The sequence below is a fragment of the Pristis pectinata genome, chromosome 18 (assembly GCF_009764475.1).
Source record: "Pristis pectinata isolate sPriPec2 chromosome 18, sPriPec2.1.pri, whole genome shotgun sequence".
NCBI classification, from domain to species: domain Eukaryota; kingdom Metazoa; phylum Chordata; class Chondrichthyes; order Rhinopristiformes; family Pristidae; genus Pristis; species Pristis pectinata.
Genome location: NC_067422.1, coordinates 8,546,695 through 8,565,235, shown reverse-complemented (window position 1 = coordinate 8,565,235; position 18,541 = coordinate 8,546,695). Strand labels below are relative to the sequence as shown.

Below are 18,541 nucleotides of genomic sequence, written 5' to 3'. Positions count from 1 at the left end.
AAATCGGCTGGTTGAGTGATGTCACAACAACAACCTCACACTCAACGTCAGCAAGACCAAGGAGTTGATTGTGGACTTCAGGAAGGGGAAGTCGGGAGAACACACACCAGTCGTCATTGAGGAGTCAGCGGTGGAAAGGGTGAGCAGCTTCAAGTTCCTGGGCATCAACATCTCAGAGGGTCAATCTTTGGCCCAACACATTGATGCAGTCATGAAGAAGGCACAACCAGTGGCTCTACTTCATTAGGAGTTTGAGGAGATTTGGTATGTCATGAGAGATTCTTGCAAATTTCTACAGATATACGGTGGAGAGCATTCTGACTGGTTGCATCACCGCCTGGTATGGAGGTGCCAATGCACAGGATTGAAAGAGGCTGCAGAGGGTTGTAGACTCAGCCAGCCCCATCATGGGCACAACCCTCCCCGCCATCAAGGACATCTTCAAGAGGCAGTACCTCAAGAAGGCAGCATCCATCATTAAGGACCCTCACCACCCAGGACATGCCTTCTTCACATTACTACCATCAGGGAGGAGGTACAGAGCTTGACAACCCACACTCAACATTTCACCCTCTTCACGTTACTACCATCAGGGAGGAGGTACAGAGCTTGACAACCCACACTCAACATTTCAGGAACAGCTTCTTCCCCTCCACCATCAGGTTTCTGAATGGTCCATGAACCCACGAACACTACCTCATTATTCCTCTTGCACTATTTATTTATTTTTGTAACTTGTAGTAATTTTTTTGTCTTTATGTCTTCCACTTACTGCTGCCACAAAACAACAAATTTCACGACGTACTGTATGTCAGTGATGATAAACCTGATTCTGATTCATGGTTCCAAGTTTCAGTCCTGGCACTGGGTACTGTCTGTTTGAAGTTTGCACGTTCTCCCTGTACTCTGGATTTCCATTAGATATTCTGGTCCTTCCATGTCACAAAGATGTGCTACTTAGTTGATTGACCACTGTAAGATACCCCTTAGTTAGGTAAGTGGTAGAAGGATTAAGTAGAGAATTAAAGGTACATGAAAGAGAATAAGTTGCAGAGCTACAGGCAAAATAAAGTGCAAGGGAATGTGATTGATGGATAGGTCTGTTTGCAACCAATGTGAACCTGATGGCTGAATGGCCTCTTTTGTTATAGTGAAGCAGCCGCGAGGTAATGTCGTAGCTCTATAGAACTCTGGTTTGACCACACTTGGAGTATTGTGATCAGTTCTGGTCACCTCATTATAGGAAGGATGTGGAAGCTTTAGAGAGGGTGCAGAGGAGATTTACCAGGATGCTGCCTGGATTGGAGAGCATGTCTTATGAGGATAGATTGAGTGAACTAGGGCTTTTCTTTTTGGAGAGGAGGAGAATGAGAGGTGACTTGATAGAGGTGTACAAGATGATAAGAGGCATAGATCAAGTGGACAGTCAAAGACTTTCTCCCAGGGCGACAATGGCTAACACGAGGGGACATAATTTTAAGGTGATTGGAGGAAGGTATGGGGGGATGTCAGGGGTAAGTTTTCTTACACAGAGAGTGGTGGGTGCCTGGAATGCACTGCCGGCAGAGGTTGTGGGGCAGATACATTAGGGACATTTAAGAGACTCGTAGATAGACTCATGAATGATAGAGAAATGGAGGGCTATGAGGGAGGGAAGGGTTAGATAGATCTTATAGCAGGATAAAATGTCGGCACAACATTGTGGGCTGAAGGGCCTGTACTGTGCTGTAATGTTCTATATCATGAGGCATTTTTAAAATTTCAGCAATTTTAAGTTTGAAAAATATAGTAAATTAAAAACTAATGAAGAAAAACGGCAAACTACTTCATGAATCATGAATGTATACAAATCTGCACTTTATTTCGGTGTCTGGAGACAGACACCTTCTATGAAAAATACAAATGAGAAGTACAAACTTGGCAGGTAGTGCTGACCAGCTGCCTGTATATTCCTCCTCCAGATATCTAATGAGGAGAAAAATTACAATGAAACTTATTGTCAAGTAACAAAGCACTGCAGAACGTTGTACTCCATTAAGAGAAGGAAATATGGCAGTGTAAATTGTGGCTTTTTTTGTAGGAGCTACACCTTTATTGACCACAATTGTAGTGCACATACAATAGATTTTTAAATCATTATAGAGATGTTCTTTTTTCCTTGCAATGGAAATCAACATTGGTTCTGTGAAATTGTGCTCTTATCAAATAGGTGATGTTTACTGATGGGCAAAAAATATGAGAATGTCTCTTAAGATGCAAGCAATTTGTGTTTTGTCATTTTACTGCATCTTTAAATTCAGCTTCATGCTGTCTTTATTGCATTCATGTGTTTGCTTATGCAAGTTTTAATAGTGGCTTAATCCAGTTATTCCTAATGCCCAAATATTGAGATTCATGGTACAGAAAAAAAATTGAAGTATTCTTAATTATTCTGTCAGAAACTCATTTACAGGATTTACATTTGAATTTAGTGTTACAAACTAGATTTATAGAAGGGAGGTTAAATTCTAAAATTAGCTATCTACATGGTACAGTTATGTCAAACAAATTGGTTATGAAATGAATATAGATATTCCAGCAATGTATTATTTTAAAAATAATGTTAAATATCTTAAAAATTAGGCACTCCAAAGACTGATTCTAATTGTTATGAGAGTAGAAAGAGCAGATGATAGCACCCTGGTTTAGTTGATCGCTGTCCATCAATTGGATTCCTTTTCTTTCCAAACTATTGCACTCCATATCAACTGAGACAACTATTGATACAAGAAGTGATCTTTGGTTACTGAGATTGATATGATTAAGTTAAATACTTGCTTTCAGAAACTATGCTTTAATTTTCTCTTTAGAGATTGCCAGCTAAACTAGAAAATCATCTGGATAAAATAACATATTGTTGGCCAACGTGGAGAGGTGCTGATAATGGTTAGAATTAAGACAATGGAGTCTCCCAAGAATTTGTTCCCTGGTTTGTTTGTAGATAGCTTTTTATAAGATTTCCTGGTTTTCAGAAGGAACAGTTTTACAGCAAGTAGGGCTGCTGCCTCACAGCTCCAGCAACCCAGGTACAGTCCTCAGGTGCTATCTGTATGGAGTATGCACATTCTCCCTGTGATCTGTGGGTTTCCTCCAGGTGCTCTGATTTCCTCCCACATCCCGAAGATGTGCAGGTTGGTAGGTAAATTGGCCACTTGTAAATTGCCCCTACTGTGCAGGTGAGTGGTAGGGGGAACTTAATGGGAATATGGTGAAAATAAAGGGTTAATGTAGGATTAATCTAAAGTGGTGCTTGATGACTCGGGATGCTGAAGGGTCTGTTTGTGTGCTGTATCATTCTAACAGGGAACGGATGTTGAGGAATGTTCTGCTTGACTCCGAGATAGTGATCTTGAAGGAACCCAAAATGTAACTTGCAGAGTACTTCTGCATAAATTTGTTAACTTATGACTAATACTGCTGACTTGTCATGGTAATAATGAAGAAGACTTGGTCTGTTGACATTCAGCAATCAAGATGGCCCAAGTGGTTCATGAATGCAGACTAGATATGTTTTCGTCCCATTATTAGCTCTTGTGTTTTGCAGGATCCCAAAATAGCTGTGGATAAGGAAAGTTTGTGTCAGTTCATCCATCAGTCTACCTCATGGCTCAGAACTGCCAGATGGTGGAATTGAAGCCTTTTTACTTAATGTTTTGAATTTTGCCTTGCAGGAACATTTTTCAGAACAGATACTTTTTTTAGTTCACTTTGTTGTTTGTTTCAGTTTTCATAGGTAGCATATTATTCCAAAATAATTGGACTTGTTTCTTTCTAAAGTTTGGAGTCTTCAGCCCTTTTCCAGTAAAATGGAATAGCTAAACGAAAGCAATTAGTACCAATTAATATTTTAATATTTGGTGTATGAATTCATCACTCTATTAAAATGTGACTCTTTTTCTGGCTCCTTCCCTGCAGGCTACAGTTAATGCCCGACCACAGCGCATCCTGGACTCCACAAACCTTACACAGTCAGCACCAGCCAGCCCTACCAGTAAGGGAGCACACATTCATCAAGTTGGGTAAGTCACTGAGGTGGGGTGAAATACTTCTCTGAGATGGTACATTCTTGCAGCGAGTTGTACATGCCAAGACTGTTGTATTTAGTTTTTTCCAGAGTTTGCAACAAATGAAATTTTGCACATAGGTGTATGCATAACCATGTCAAGATACAATGGAAATTTAATCCCTTCTTGTAGTCTAAGAAAGGTCTCGTTTTGTTTACCCTTGACTTTCAGAGGTCTGTATTGTTGTTTTTACTCATGGCATTCAGTTCCATTAACATACTTGCAGTGTTGTATGTATTCCATTTACATACAAATGCTGTGAGTCACCATTAATGTTATCAGCAGAGTTTTGCAAAATAAAACTTTTAGTTTTCTAGATACACAGTGCAGTTGCACCTGCCTGAAGTGTCTGTCAGTCTAAACTACCTCTGCTAATAGATATTTAAATTCAGATTTTCTCCCTTCCAGCACTACCCCATTTCCCCCTCCCCTATTCTGCCTTCTCCCATCATTGCTACCTGTTCTATGAGGCTGGTAAGGTTTCACCCCATGCTTTCATACCTCCACCATTATCTCTTGGTTTCTTCCTGTCTTTCTGCATAGTCTAGATTGCCAGCCATTGTAGCCTCCTAGTCCTCATCCATCTTGCATCCCAAGCTATTCCTCAAACCCCAGCATATCTAGTCACCGCTCCTGCCAAGTCTGGACCACAGTCTGATGCCTTTTGTTTGGCTTCTTGACCTTCTGTCATTTTCGCTGGGGCAAAGAGGATGGCACAGAAGGCACGCCTTTGCGTGGGCAACATGGAGACAGGGAGGTTTCAAGCCTTTTCACTTCATCACTCCACACTGTGCCAAGTCCGACCCGGAAAACAGAAAGGAAAATGGGTGGAGAACGGATAATTGTAAGAGCAGCAGCAAAGCTCAGTCAGTAAGTAATTGGTAGGCTGAGGCTTTCTGTTTAACTTTCCTTGGGCCACATAATAGGAGATCCACTGATATTAAATGTAGATTGTGATGCAGTCAGTCTGTATGACAATGTTGGCCATTGAATCAAGATTGTATGTTGAGAGCAAAAATTCCCAAAAGAGGATTTTCCACTTTGGGCTAAGTTCAGTAACTGTTGCCATGTTGAAGAGGGATTGTATCGGTACTTGATGAATTAATATTTTTCTAAAGAGTACTATTTTCTTTTTTCATTAATTCTCCTCTGATTCTAAGCATATGAAAAATTACTTGGCTTAGCCAAATAGTTTTATTAATCTGACACTATGTGGGCAGAATGACTGATAGTAAAATAAAGTAAATGACTGCTTATTAATTTAACTTAATTACAACCCTAGGGTATATTTCATTTTAAGAGCAATTATGGCGGTCCCTGTCTTCTTGTCCGGGTGTCCCATTATTATTCAGTGCTGAAATGGTTCCTTTATTATTTCAGGTGAAAATTGTGCAATTATGACAAATTATTTTCATTATATTCTGCAGTTTATAAGAAAATAGGAATGGGTTGCAATAGGTATGAACTATTTTACGAAGTTTAACAAAATGAAGAGCTTACCATCATAATCTATAATACTGAACATCAGTTAGGATGAAACAAAAGGTGTGATTCAACCCTTGATGACTGTACTCACTATTTCCTCAAGGAATGAAGAATTGTCAAGTTTGCTGTGTTCCCAAGTTCAAATCACCTTTATAGACCAAAAGTGGGCCCTGTAGTGCACTCCATCTGCCACATCTCGTTGCTCTCTGTATGTCCACTAACTTCCCATCCTTCTGTGCACATGCCTTTTTCCACCAGTCCTCTTACAAAGGCATCTTACCAAAAGCCTTCTGGAAAAATCATCTGTATTCCCTTGTTCTACACTCAATCACCCTTCAAGAAATGAGCCTTCAATGTTACACCATTTTCATATGTTTAAAGTAAAAATGAATATTGCTGGTCCCATAAATGCAGAACCAATTTAGCTCCTTCAGGCCAGATATCAAGGGAAAAGGTGATCAATAGCAACTGGGTATAGTGCCACTAATTAAATAACTTAGGACCAGGATTTATATTTGAGTCTAGACAGTTAAGCCATAAGACCTGTGAAAATTATGAAATCATGAGTTGGTGAAATTAATGTGCTGGATTCCTGGAGAACATAGTAACCGTTGATCATTACTTGGACACCCTGCCCTTGCTTTGGAATTGTTATTTGATGTATATTGTACTCCATTTTGGAGAGAATCTACTCTTGTCTGACCTGTAGCAATTTCGATGTAGTTTATTAAGCATGTGCCCACCGCATTAAAATCTGCAGGGATTCATTGGGTGGTGTTGAATGATTTGCATATTACTGTAGTACAATTGAATGAAAAAGACTCTAAAGCAGCCCCCAGTTGGGATAAATTTGAAGCATACCATCCTTGAACCAAATTCAGTAACGTTTCAAAAGCAGAAAATGCTGGAAACACTCAGCAGGTCAGGCAGCATCTGTGGAAAGGGAAACAGAGTTAACATTTCTTGTCAAAGATTTTTCTTCAGAACCCAGTACTTTGTTTTTGTTTCAGAATTCCAGCATCTACAGCTTTTTGATTTTCATATAATGTTTCAGTTGCCAACACAGCAATCATTCCACTTCAAAATATATAATGCATGTGAGGCTCTTTGAAATAAATATGATTGAGGAACTATAAAATGCATCAAATCTTTTGTTGGTGTAATTCTTCCATCAGCTTTTATCCAAGCAATGCCATATTAGTTTTGTTCCCAAGAATCATTTGTCCCATGTATATAATATAAATAGCTCCTTTGTTCACTGACTTGAATGTAATTTCTAAAGTTTGAAAGGTCTGTTTCATGTCTTCAAGTTTTAGTTACATGAAATGACTGTTAAAATTGTAAAATATTCAAGACTGACAGCATAACTAACCAAACTTTCCTGTACAATAAACTTTTATAGAGCTCTAATTCATGCTGTTTGCTCACACACTACCCTTGCACTGTGAGCACCTAGCTTCACATCCAATTCACATAAATGGGGTAAACATTTTCTTTGGTCACTTGCTATAGAAGCCCTGTGCGAAATGGGCATGCAGTCTCAACCCACCATGGAAAGGCATTGTTTCAGTTCTTTGAATCTATAAGTTACAGGGGATGTGAGGAAAGTCTTATTTCACAGAGGATGAATGTGTTATAGAAGTAACTACCTTTAATAAAGGTGGAGGAAGCAAAAAGGAATTGGAGGTGCATTTGAGAAAAACTGATTTGCAGGGCAACAGAGAAGGATTTGAGGAATGGACTGACGGCTGCTCGACAAACAGCTGTCATGGAGTTATACAGCACTGAAACAGGCCATTCAACCCATCACATTCATGTCAACCAGTAGGCACCCATCCGTATTAATCCCATCTTCCAGCACTTGGCCTGTAGCTTTCTATGCCTGGGCCGTTTAAGTGCTTGTCTAGACACCTCTTAACTGCTGTTAGTGATTCTGCTTCCACCCACTCTCTCTGGCAGTGTATTCCAGGTTCTCACCACTCTCTGTCTGGTTGAAAAACATTCCCCTCAGACCCCCTCTGTATTTCTTACCCCTTACCCTAATTCTATGTCCTTTCAGTTTATCTACCTCCAATATGGGGATTAGCTTCTTGCAGTCTACCCTCTCTATACCCTCCCGTAATTGTATACACTTCAGTCATGTTCCCTGTTAACCTGCTCTGCTCCAGGGAAAATAGACCCAGTATCTCGAGTCTCTCCTGGTAACTGAAATGCTCCATCCTAGGCAACTTCCTGGTGAACCTCCTCTGCACCCTCTCCAACACGATCATATCTTTCCCATTGTGTGGTGACTGGAACTGCACACAGTATTCCAGCTGAGGTCTGGCCATTGTTTTATAAAGTTGGAGCATAACCTGCCTGCTCTTGTATTCAATACCCCACCTTATGAAGGCAAGAATCTTATATGCTGTCTTAACCACATTATCTCTCTGCACTACCACCTTCAAGGATCTTTGGACTTGCACACCAAGGCCCCTCTGTTCCTCAGTGCTCCCTAAAACTTTATCGTTCATGGTGTATGTCCTAGCCTCATTAGTACTCCCAAGGTACATCACCTAACATTTTTCAGGATTATGCTCCATTGCCATTTCTCAGCCCATTTCACCAACTTATTGATATCACACTGTAGCCTAAGACTACCCTCTACACTGTCAACAACTCCACCAATCTTCGTGTCATCTCCAAACCTACTCGGCATGCCTCCTACATCCACATTCAAATCATCAATGTATATTACAAGCAGCAAGGGTTCCAGCACCAATCCCAGTGGAATACTGCTAGTCACAGGCATCCTATTACAAAATCAGCCCTCTGTCTCCTATTGCCAAGCCAATTTTGGATCCAGTTTGTCAACTTGTCCTGGATCCCATGGGCCTGAACTATTTGGGACCTTGTTGAAGGCCTTAATGAAGCCCATGTGAACCACATCTACTGCACTGCCCTCATCAATGCACTTTACCTCCTGAAAAAATTCAATTACATTGGTCAGACAAGATGTGCCCTTGACAAAGCCATGCTGGCTATCTCTGATCAGTCTCTGTCTTTTCAAGTGATTGTTAATCCTGTTCCTCAGAATTTTTTTTCCTGTAACTTCCCTACTCCTGATTTTCATCTCACAGGCCAGACTTTTCCCAGCTGCCCTTCTGGAAAAGGGCAACCATATTTGCCATCCTCCAATCATCTGGTACCTCCCTAGTGGCCAGTGTAGATTTAAAAATCTCAGCCAGAGCCTCGGCAATCTCTTCCCTGGTCAGGGTTGAAACTTGTGCAGCCCTGGGGATTTATCCACCTTTACGCCTGCCAAGGCATCAAGTAACTTCTCTTTATTTATGGAAACTTGCACTAGAATTTCACCTTCCCCTTCCCTGGGTCCACCAACTACAAAGTCCATTTTCTTTGTGAATATCGATGAAAAGTATCCATGTAGAACCATCATAAACCTTATGGCTCCATGCCCATATTGCCCCTGTTGTCTCTAAAGAGGCCCTACTATTTCCCTGGTTATTCTTTTGTCCTTAATACACTTACAAAATGTCACTGGTAGACATGATTAAGGATTTATTTTGTGACACCTCTTTGCCTTCCTAATTTCTTTTATAAACTTCTCCCTACATTTTTTATACTCTTGATGGGCCTCCCGCATCTTAGTTCTGCTTTATGTATTTTTTTCTCTTTGACCAATCCTTGATATCCCTCGACATCCAGGGTTCCCTGTACTTGTTACCCTTGCCTTTCATGTTCAGGGCATGTTGACCCTGAACTCTCACAATTTCTCCTTTGAATGCCTCCCACCGTGCAGATGTAGACTTACCTGAAAGTTAATACTCCCGGTCTACCTCTGCCAAGTTCTGTTGAATTTTAATGAAATTGGCCTTCCTGCAAGTTAGACCTTTATTCCTGGTCTTTCCCTGTCTTCTTCTATATACTGAGTTGTGGAAAAAGGTAGGAAAAGACCAGGAATAAAAGGTTTCCAAAATGCTCCCCCACTAACACTCCCTCCACCTGACCAGCTACATTCCCCAAGGAAAAATCCAGTAATGCTCCTTTCTTCATTGGTCTACCTACATACTGTGTCAAAAAGGTCTCCTGGACATACCTCAGGAATGTTGCGTCCTCTGAGCCTTTTACACTAAGGCAATCCCAGTTAATATTTGGGTCAGGCCTGAATTTAGTATCAGGGTCTCAGTGGGCTGATTGGTTTCCTCCTAAGTCATAATGATTCTGTTGTTAACTGCACATCCAGGTATTGTTTAACTGTGATGAGAATTTCTGCCTCAGTCACCTTGTTAAGCAATGAGTTCCAGACCCTTATCACCCTCTGGGTGGGGGAAAAAAAAGTCCTTATTTCTTACCCATTCCTGTAATTTGCTGCTCCTGAATTTTGATCCCTCAGCGAAGGGAAATAGGTCCTTCCTACTTACATAGAACTGTACAGCACAGGAACAGGCCCTTTGACCTGCAATGTGATGCAAACTAATTAAGCTAATGGCACCTAATCACTTCTGCCTGCACATTATCCGTATCCCTCCATTCCCTGCACATTCATGTGCCTATCTAAGAATCTCTCTATCTAGCCCGGTCATAATTTTCTGCAACTCAATTAAGTCTTCCCTCAGTCTTCTCTGTTTGAACAGACAACCTCAGCCTATCCAATCATTTATCATAGCTCAATTTTTCTAGTCCTGGCAAGATCCTTGTAAATCTCTTCTGCATCCTCTCCTATGCAAATACCTCTTTCCTGTAATGTGGTGACCAGAACTATATGCAGTAGTCAAGCTGTGATATAACTGATGTATTTATTTCTAGCATTATATCTTAGCTGACATGTAGAATGTAACAACACAAGGAAAAGCATCCTGTATGTCTTTTTGACCACTTTATTAAGCTGTACTGGTTCCTTTAAGAATCTGTGGACATATACTCAAAAGTCCCTCTGTTTCTCCACAACTTCCAGTCTCTCATTGTATTACCTCATACTACTCTGGATTAAATTGCACTAGTTACCTCTCTGTCCAAATGAGGAGGCGCTCTATATCATCCAAAACTTTCCTCTTCATTATCAACACTTCTGAATCACCTGCAAACTTCTTTATCGTGCCCTCTGCATTTATGTCTCAATTATTGGTACATACCACAAAAGCAAGGGACAGTGTACAAAGGCATGTGTTGACAAGCGCACCTACCCTTTGCTTACTCCCACTAAGGTAATTTCAGATCAATTCGCCATTCTCCCTTGGATTAAACAGGTTCTACCTTTATGACCAGTTTACCACAAAAGCCTTGCTAGAATTCAGATGGGCTAAATCAACTGCACTGCCCTCATCGACATTCCTTGTTCCCACCCCCGCAAAAAGAAAAATCATTTGTTCAACAGATACAACCTTCCCTTATGCTGATTATCTCCGATTATTCTGTAGCTTCTAAATGAAAGTTTTATTTTGCAAAATTGATTCCAATAATTTGCCCCATCCAACTGTAACTAATTGGCTTGTTAATTACGGTTTTTCTCTTCCTTTTTAAACTCTTTTATAAAGAGTTATCGTTTCTTTCCAAGTAGTAAGGGTATTAATATGAAAGTAAATATTATCATTTTGTGGAAAATTCTATCTGAACTTTACATTTGATTTTCTGTCCCAGGGGTTCACCTCCCATACCCAGCACAAGTAGTTCAAGCCTAACCAATGATGTGAGTAAACAGGCAGGACCCAGAGATATCTCATCATCATCAAGGCAAGGAATTGTTCCCACCGTAGGTGTGCCATACACTCCACATTCTCACCAGTTTTCCAGAACACGAAAAATGTTTGATAAGGGGCCAGATCAGGTAAGAAATCGGTTGAATAGAAAATAACACACATGCTGCTGCTCTTTTCTTATATGTGGAATTTCCAATGAAATGTTCCAGAACACTTAACCAGATTATTACCAATCAAAAAATTGACAAATTTGACAGCAAACTGTGATTAAAAAGGCTGGGGTAGATGATCAAAGGTTTGGTCAGAGTGTAGTTTTAAGGAGCATCTTAAAATGCAAATATAGAGAGGCTGAGAATTTTAGAAAGGGACTTGCAGAGCTTTAGACAAGTCATTGGTGATGTAGTTAAAATGAGAAGTGCTCAAGACGTCAAATTTGGAGAAGCAATCTGAAAGGCTTGTGGTGCAGGAAGAGATTACAAAATTCAAAATGCTAAATAATTTGTCTTTTAATGAAATGGAACTGCCAAAGAGAGAAATATTAGTGGGAGAGATATTAAGGCTTGGTTAAAGACATGCATAAGGCTTGGTTAAAGACATGCATTTTCAGGAAGCTCTTTGAAGGAGAAAGAGCTGAAATGGCAGAATGAAAGGGAATTCACTTCCAAGCACCATTGATTTGAAGAAGAGAGTGCAGGATTCATGGAGACCAGCATCAGAGGAACATGTTCTTGGAAGGGCCATGGTGGTGGATCCAACACAGGGCAATGAACATGAGATGATCTAGATATGGTGCAGGTTTTGGTAAGAATAGCAACATATTGGACTAGTTCGAGCTTATAGAAAATTGGAGGCAGGCAATCTTGGAATAGCTGAGTCTGTGCGTAACAAGAACAGATGGGCTGAGCCAAGGGAAAAGCTGGGTAATGTTACAGCAATTGAAGTAAGTGAAAGTCTGGATCATTAGTAAATTCCAGATCTGTCTTTGTGGCACCTTTTGAGTACTGTGAAATTTCAATATAAATGAAAAGTGTGACTTGAAATCACTATCAGTAATGCCGGCTGCCCCCATATATTTCTCCCTTTAGTGGTTCAGCACTGTGCTCCTGTTGAGAGCAAGCAGCACCTCTGAATCAATTTTTATATTCCTTCAGCTGAGACAATCTTACAACCTTTCACTTTGTGTCGTCATGTGATTTTTGTTTTTAAACTGACAGCAGTACAGAATATTTTGTAAATCAAATTACTTGACAGCTATCTGCCATTGTGCATGTGGTTCCAATTAAGTCGAAAGGGAAGTTTGTGAGGGTCTGCTCTGATGAAAAAGCATGCTTTCCCTTAAAAAATAACTTGTAGAAAAACCTATGACGCAGCACATATCGCATGGCTATACAAATGTTTTTTACCCTAATTTGGTAACATAATTGGTATTCTTCCTATCTTCAAAATTTATTTTCTATCCTAATTATTAAATTCAGCACTGTTTCAAAACTTCCAAATTTACCATTACAGCTTCCAACTGTTTACTAAGAAAGATTGGTATAATTAAAATAAAATTAAGGATTGCAAGCAAATTTCTCTGAAAGACGGTTGATTGTGCTCAAAACTGTGATTCCTATGTAATCAGGGACACTGAATATGTATTAAGACAGTGTTATGAACCAGCAACAAAAGAAACACACTGAGTCATGTATAAGTGTTAAAAACTATTTTATTAGTAACTACTTACGATAATAAGAAAAATAAAAGTAAAAATGTTAAAATGTTAGAAGTAAAAATGTTAGATCTTAAACATTAACCTCAAAGACTAAACTTGAAGTATGTGTGTGGCAAATTCCCAAACTCCAAGTCCAGGAATAGTTTTCAAAGTTCATTTCAGCAAACCATAAGGTGAAATGTGCGCAAAGGCTTCTTCAAGACCACCGTTGACTGAAGATAAAACGTAGATGTAGAGAGAAAATAGAGAGTAATTATGAAATCCAAATGTTCCACGATGGAACCCATACAACATCTCAGTGTTTACTCAGCAGTGACCACTCCACCGCATCTTCCTCACCCCGAAAGGCTCTCGAATCATGGCCGTGCACACAAATACCTGTTTCCCTCTACAGGTTAACGACAAAGTGAACTCCACCGGATTACTCCAAAAATCCATACGTGGATTGTAGTGACAGACACAATTATTGTTTCTCATCCAACGATCGAGAAACTAGCAAGCTGGGCTCTCTCTCTCTCTCTCTCTCTCCCCCCCCCCCCCGACTGATTCCGACTGACTGCTTCAAAAATGTCATTACATCCTTTATCTTCTGTTGTCGTCATCACGCCAACACACACACCACTGTGCTCTATCTTAAAGGGACATTCACCTACAGTAACCCAGTTCGTAGCAACAGTAAATTCATTAGCTTCTTTGAGCTACAGATGGTCATCAGGACACCATATTACTGATGCCTGTAAAACATTATAACTCGAGTTGTGAAGGGGTTTTTCTCCTCCGACTAGCATTCTGGCCTTATATATGTATTATTTTCAAATGTAGGAAATCCATTATTTTACAGAATGTGGGAGTTGCTGGTAAGGCCAGCATTTCTTGCCCATCCCTAATTGCCCGTGATGTAATGGTGAGTCACTTTCTTGGACCATTGAAATCTTTCTGCTGATGGTACTCCCATAATGTGCTGGGTAGAGAGCTCCAGGATTTAGAACCAATGATGAAGGAATAGCAGCATACTTCCAAGTCTGGATGGTCTGAGACTAGAAAGGGAAGCATAAGACATAGGAGTGGAATTAGGCCATTCGGCCCATTGAGTCTGCTCCGCCATTCAATCATGGCTGATTTATTTTTCCCTCTCAACCCCATTCTCCTGCCTTCTCCCCATAACCTTTGACACCCTTACAAGAACCTATCAACCTCTGCTTTAAATATACCCAATGACTTGGCCTCCACAGCTGTCTGACCCAATGAATTCCACAGATTCACCAGCCCCTGGCTAAAGAAATTCCTCCTCATCTCTGTTCTAAAGGGATGTCCTTCTATTCTGAGGCTGTGCCCTCTGGTTTCAGACTCTCCCACTACTGGAAACATCTTCTCCACATCCACTCTATCCAGGCCTTTCAGTATTCGGTAGGTTTCAATGAGATCTCCCCTCATCCTTCTAAACTCCAGTGAGTACAGACAGGAGCCTACGTGTGGTGGTATTTCCATGTGCCAGCTAATGCTGGCACCCTTGGAGGTAGAGATCACAGGTTTGGGAAATGCTGTTGGAGGGACTGGCAAGTCACAAGAGTTCATGTACACAACATGTGTAACTGTTCATTCCAACAAATGATGGGAGTAGGAATTCAGGTTCTCCATTAAGTAAGGTCAGGCACTCCACAATACAATGAACCAGGAACCTGATAATACACTATATTAGAGACATCTGTGTTGTCTTAGATAAATGCAGATAAAGGGGGCTAAATTGAATGGCGCTGGAATTGCTTAGCATGACTAAATTGTACCCACTTAACCTAAGGAAGGCCACACACAGAGTTCCTGTGGTAAGTTCATTACCATAATTCCAATAACCAGTCAGCAACAAATTGTGCAGTTTGTGCTTTGCTGCTTAACTGCAGGACCTAACTGCAAGTCCCTCACATCTGTTGAAGCTATTGAGGACCGATTAGAACCATGCTGAAAAAGGAAGCATTTTGGCTGCATCCAGAGGTGAAAGTCATACCACCCAGTCATTGGAGTTTATTGGAAGTCTGGCTACGCACAATTGAGAGTGGGCACCCTGATTTTCCAAAAGATTTGGAGGCCTTGTTTGATGAAGCGGAGGGGAGGAAGCTCTACTTCTCACAAACAGCAGTGAGAAGAGGTAGCAAACAAGATCATTTACTCAGATCTTTGCACTTCAGTCTGAATTCATGATCTTCTGCCTCAGAGGCAACAGTTCTACCTCTGAGCCAATCTGATGCCTTTTACTCCAGCCTTCATAGTTCAAAAAGATTTGCTTTACTGTTGGAAGGTAGCAAACTTTGGTATATTCTTCCTATCAAGCTCATACTATATTTTTGAAGCATAAGTTAATATGAGTCTAGACATTTGCAATTGAGTTCCATGGGATAAACACACAAGTCTCTGGGTTCTTTGTTCCTGTGCCATTTAGTGACTTTATGCAAACTATTATACTCTCTTCATCAAAAACTGCACAATTTGCAGACTGGATTGCACCTAGGAAATGTTATACATTGGTATAAGACAAAAGAGCTAACAATGTTTGTCAATCCTAGAAGAAAATGCTATAAATTCCAGGATGTACACTACCAAACTTTTTTGAATGGTACAGTGTATTTGGAATAGCTTCCAAAGTGGCTGTTGGATTCATAAGGGGAATGAATTATCTTGCAAAGAATAACAAACAATACTGGGGAAAAATGTGGACAATTAGTATCGGAAGCATTTCATGAAGAGTCCTATCCACAATGCTAACCTTTCTCTGTCCATCGGACTGATTGATCCATTGTAGATTCTATGTTTTTATATATTCATTAGTAAGTTTCTATTATGCTTCAGTTTATAATTTTCTGTTTTAGTTTTAACGTGATGAGGTGATTTTGTGACTCCCAAATTCTATTACTTTGGACTCTTGCTTTGATTTCAACTTAAGACATAAATTTGCCCTTTTATTAAATATGATAACAAGATCTTTTAAAGCCAAAATTGCTGCAGGGATGTGCACCGTGTTTAGATCAGCAAACTGTGCTTCTGAGAGATCTGAAATTAGTAAATTTGTTTTTTGTCATTTGAGGAGAATGGACTTGGCCCACTTAAAACTAGAGAGTTTTGAAGCAGATTGACTGATGAGTGCCAGCAGTTCAAAGATGAACATAACTTGTCAAAATGAGGAAGACAAAATCCAAAATCAGCAGTTGTTTCACAGGACAAATATTAAACCTATTACTGCAAGTGTAGAACGGTATTAAAACTTGTTTTGCGTTTCAGACTGTTGAAGATTCAGAGGATGGGGTTGGACACAAAAGTTTCATATCCACAACTATGCAAACGGGGTTCTGTGATTGGAGCGCAAAATATTTCGCACAACCAGTGATGAAGGTACTTAACCACTTACTGATTAATAATGGTTTCTGATTTACCTGTTAGCAAATCAAATGAGCTATTGTAATCCCGGAGTGAACGAATTTCTGGTGAAAAGTCCCATCAAGCTAGCAGAGTAACAGAAGAGCTTCTTTCCTTTCTGATACTTGTATTCTAGTAACCTTGAAAACCTTGGAGCTTAATTTAGGTCCATTAACACCTTGTAATCAATTAGTCCAATTACATTATCTCAGAATTTACTGTGATACATTGCTGAACTCCTGCTGTGGTGATTTTTTTTCCCTCTGAATTACGTCCTCATGTTAGAATCTTGAAAACAATTTTAGAAAACTGCCTCAAATGGTTTGTGTCCTTCACACCAGTAAGATACAAAGAGTGAAGTTATATGGGGAAATCCAGGACCAATCCACTTCCACATTGTAATGAAGGCATCTGGCGCTAAAGCTAGAAATGCCTTTTGGCTGAAGTGGCAAAGCAATTGATTCCTGGTCAAAAGATTGATAGCTGGTGTGTGAAGACTGCCTCCTAGTCCATTCCACTGTCCATTGTTCATGCTTAATAACTTCTCATGGGTTCCTTCTCCAGTATGGAGAAAAATATGACCCTATCCCCTTTGGCTTGCATGATCACAGGATCTTTGTGACACCAGTGGGTCACTTATGATTCTGGAATGCTCCAATAGATCCTCAGTTCAACATGAGTTGTCCTTCATCCTTAAAATTTCCCAGGATTTCTTCTTTATATATGTCAATAACTCAGCATGAAAAGATCTATCATCTCCGTTTACCGTTTCCTTCCCTGAATCTGCTCCTAATTTAATTAAGGTAATATTCTGTATTTACCTTTCCCACCCCCTTTTCTCCAAGATCTTTTCTCCAGTATATATTTTCCAATCTATAAACCTTTCATTCTATCTTAGCCTTCGGAAAACCGGGATCAGCTTTGTGGCTGTTCTCTGCACTTTCTCTCATGTTTGAATGTGTCCCTTGTATAAATGTTGAACTCTCGTCATTCCCTAAAATAATGCAATCTCTGCCATCTGAACACAAGTCCACATGCTTTAGTGTTCTTTAGCCGTTATCTGCAGAGCTTTCCTGAGGCCCGCATGTTTGATTTCAGCCAGAAGCTATTCATTTGGAACCTTGTCCCATGTCTTTAGGAGGTCATGGTATAATGCATAAAGGTTATCAGCCTGAAATATTACCATATCTTTTTCTTTCCCTGCAAGTGCTATCTGGCCTGCAGAGTATTTTCTACATTTTCTAATTTCCAATTTGCGCCTTCAACAGTTTTTCCTAGTTTAGATGAAGGTATCTTTTTCTTTGCTGACTCTGGTTGTAAAAGGCCTGGGCTTCAGTACATCATCCCGAATGAAAGAGAGATCTCAAGAAGCTATAGAAACCTTGAATTCCCTCTTTGCTATGGAATTGACTGTGATTGAGTGATGAATGAGTCCTGACAATCTATCTTGGGCTCACTTGTTCTGGTCAATATTAATTTAATTTACTAGCCTTCATCAAGGTTACAATTCAACTTCTAATTAAGTGAATTGAGTCCTGCCAAGTTTTCAGCAAAGAACCCAGACCACAGCTTATGCAATAAGTACTTCTGTTATAAATTGTAATTTGTGCTTAATATTGGTTAATGGACATGCCTGTATGTACTTAGCAGTTAACTGGAAAATCTTAAATTGAATGAATTATGTAACAGAATTACTAGTAGTGGCTGTACAGGAAATTCATGTAGTGTGTTAAATCAGTGCTAACTGAAGCTGAGTTATAACTGTACCTTTGACCAGAATCTGGGATTATAAATTGGTGACCAACAAACAATCTGCTGGAGGAACTTAGTGGATCGAGTGGGATGTTTGTTGCTCCATATTCCAGCAACTGCACTCTCTTGTGTCTCCATGATAAATTGGTGAGATCACTTGAGTGGCAATCTTCAGTGTAAAGGGCAACTTTCTTATGAACCCCAAAGACTCTCAAGGTGACCTTACAGGCCACTGCTTTCATTATAATTTACTATCTTAATAAAGAAAACCTACAGCATGACTCATGGTTTTACAATAAATGCAAGCAGACTAATGGGATCATTTCTGATTAGCAATCCTTTTTTAATATAGCCTTCAATATCGGCATATTTTCAGTCCACTAAAT

The 18,541-nt window shown here is 39.9% G+C and overlaps 1 protein-coding gene across 1 annotated transcript in view; it reads left to right on the top strand.

Annotated features, from left to right (window-relative positions):
• Positions 1 to 18,541, top strand: part of rptor (regulatory associated protein of MTOR, complex 1) — a 345,813-nt gene that overhangs the window by 258,115 nt on the left and 69,157 nt on the right. The window contains 3 exon segments of the mRNA XM_052032980.1: positions 3,955 to 4,058; positions 11,226 to 11,412; positions 16,269 to 16,379. Of these exon segments, the coding sequence (XP_051888940.1) occupies positions 3,955 to 4,058; positions 11,226 to 11,412; positions 16,269 to 16,379 (402 nt within the window).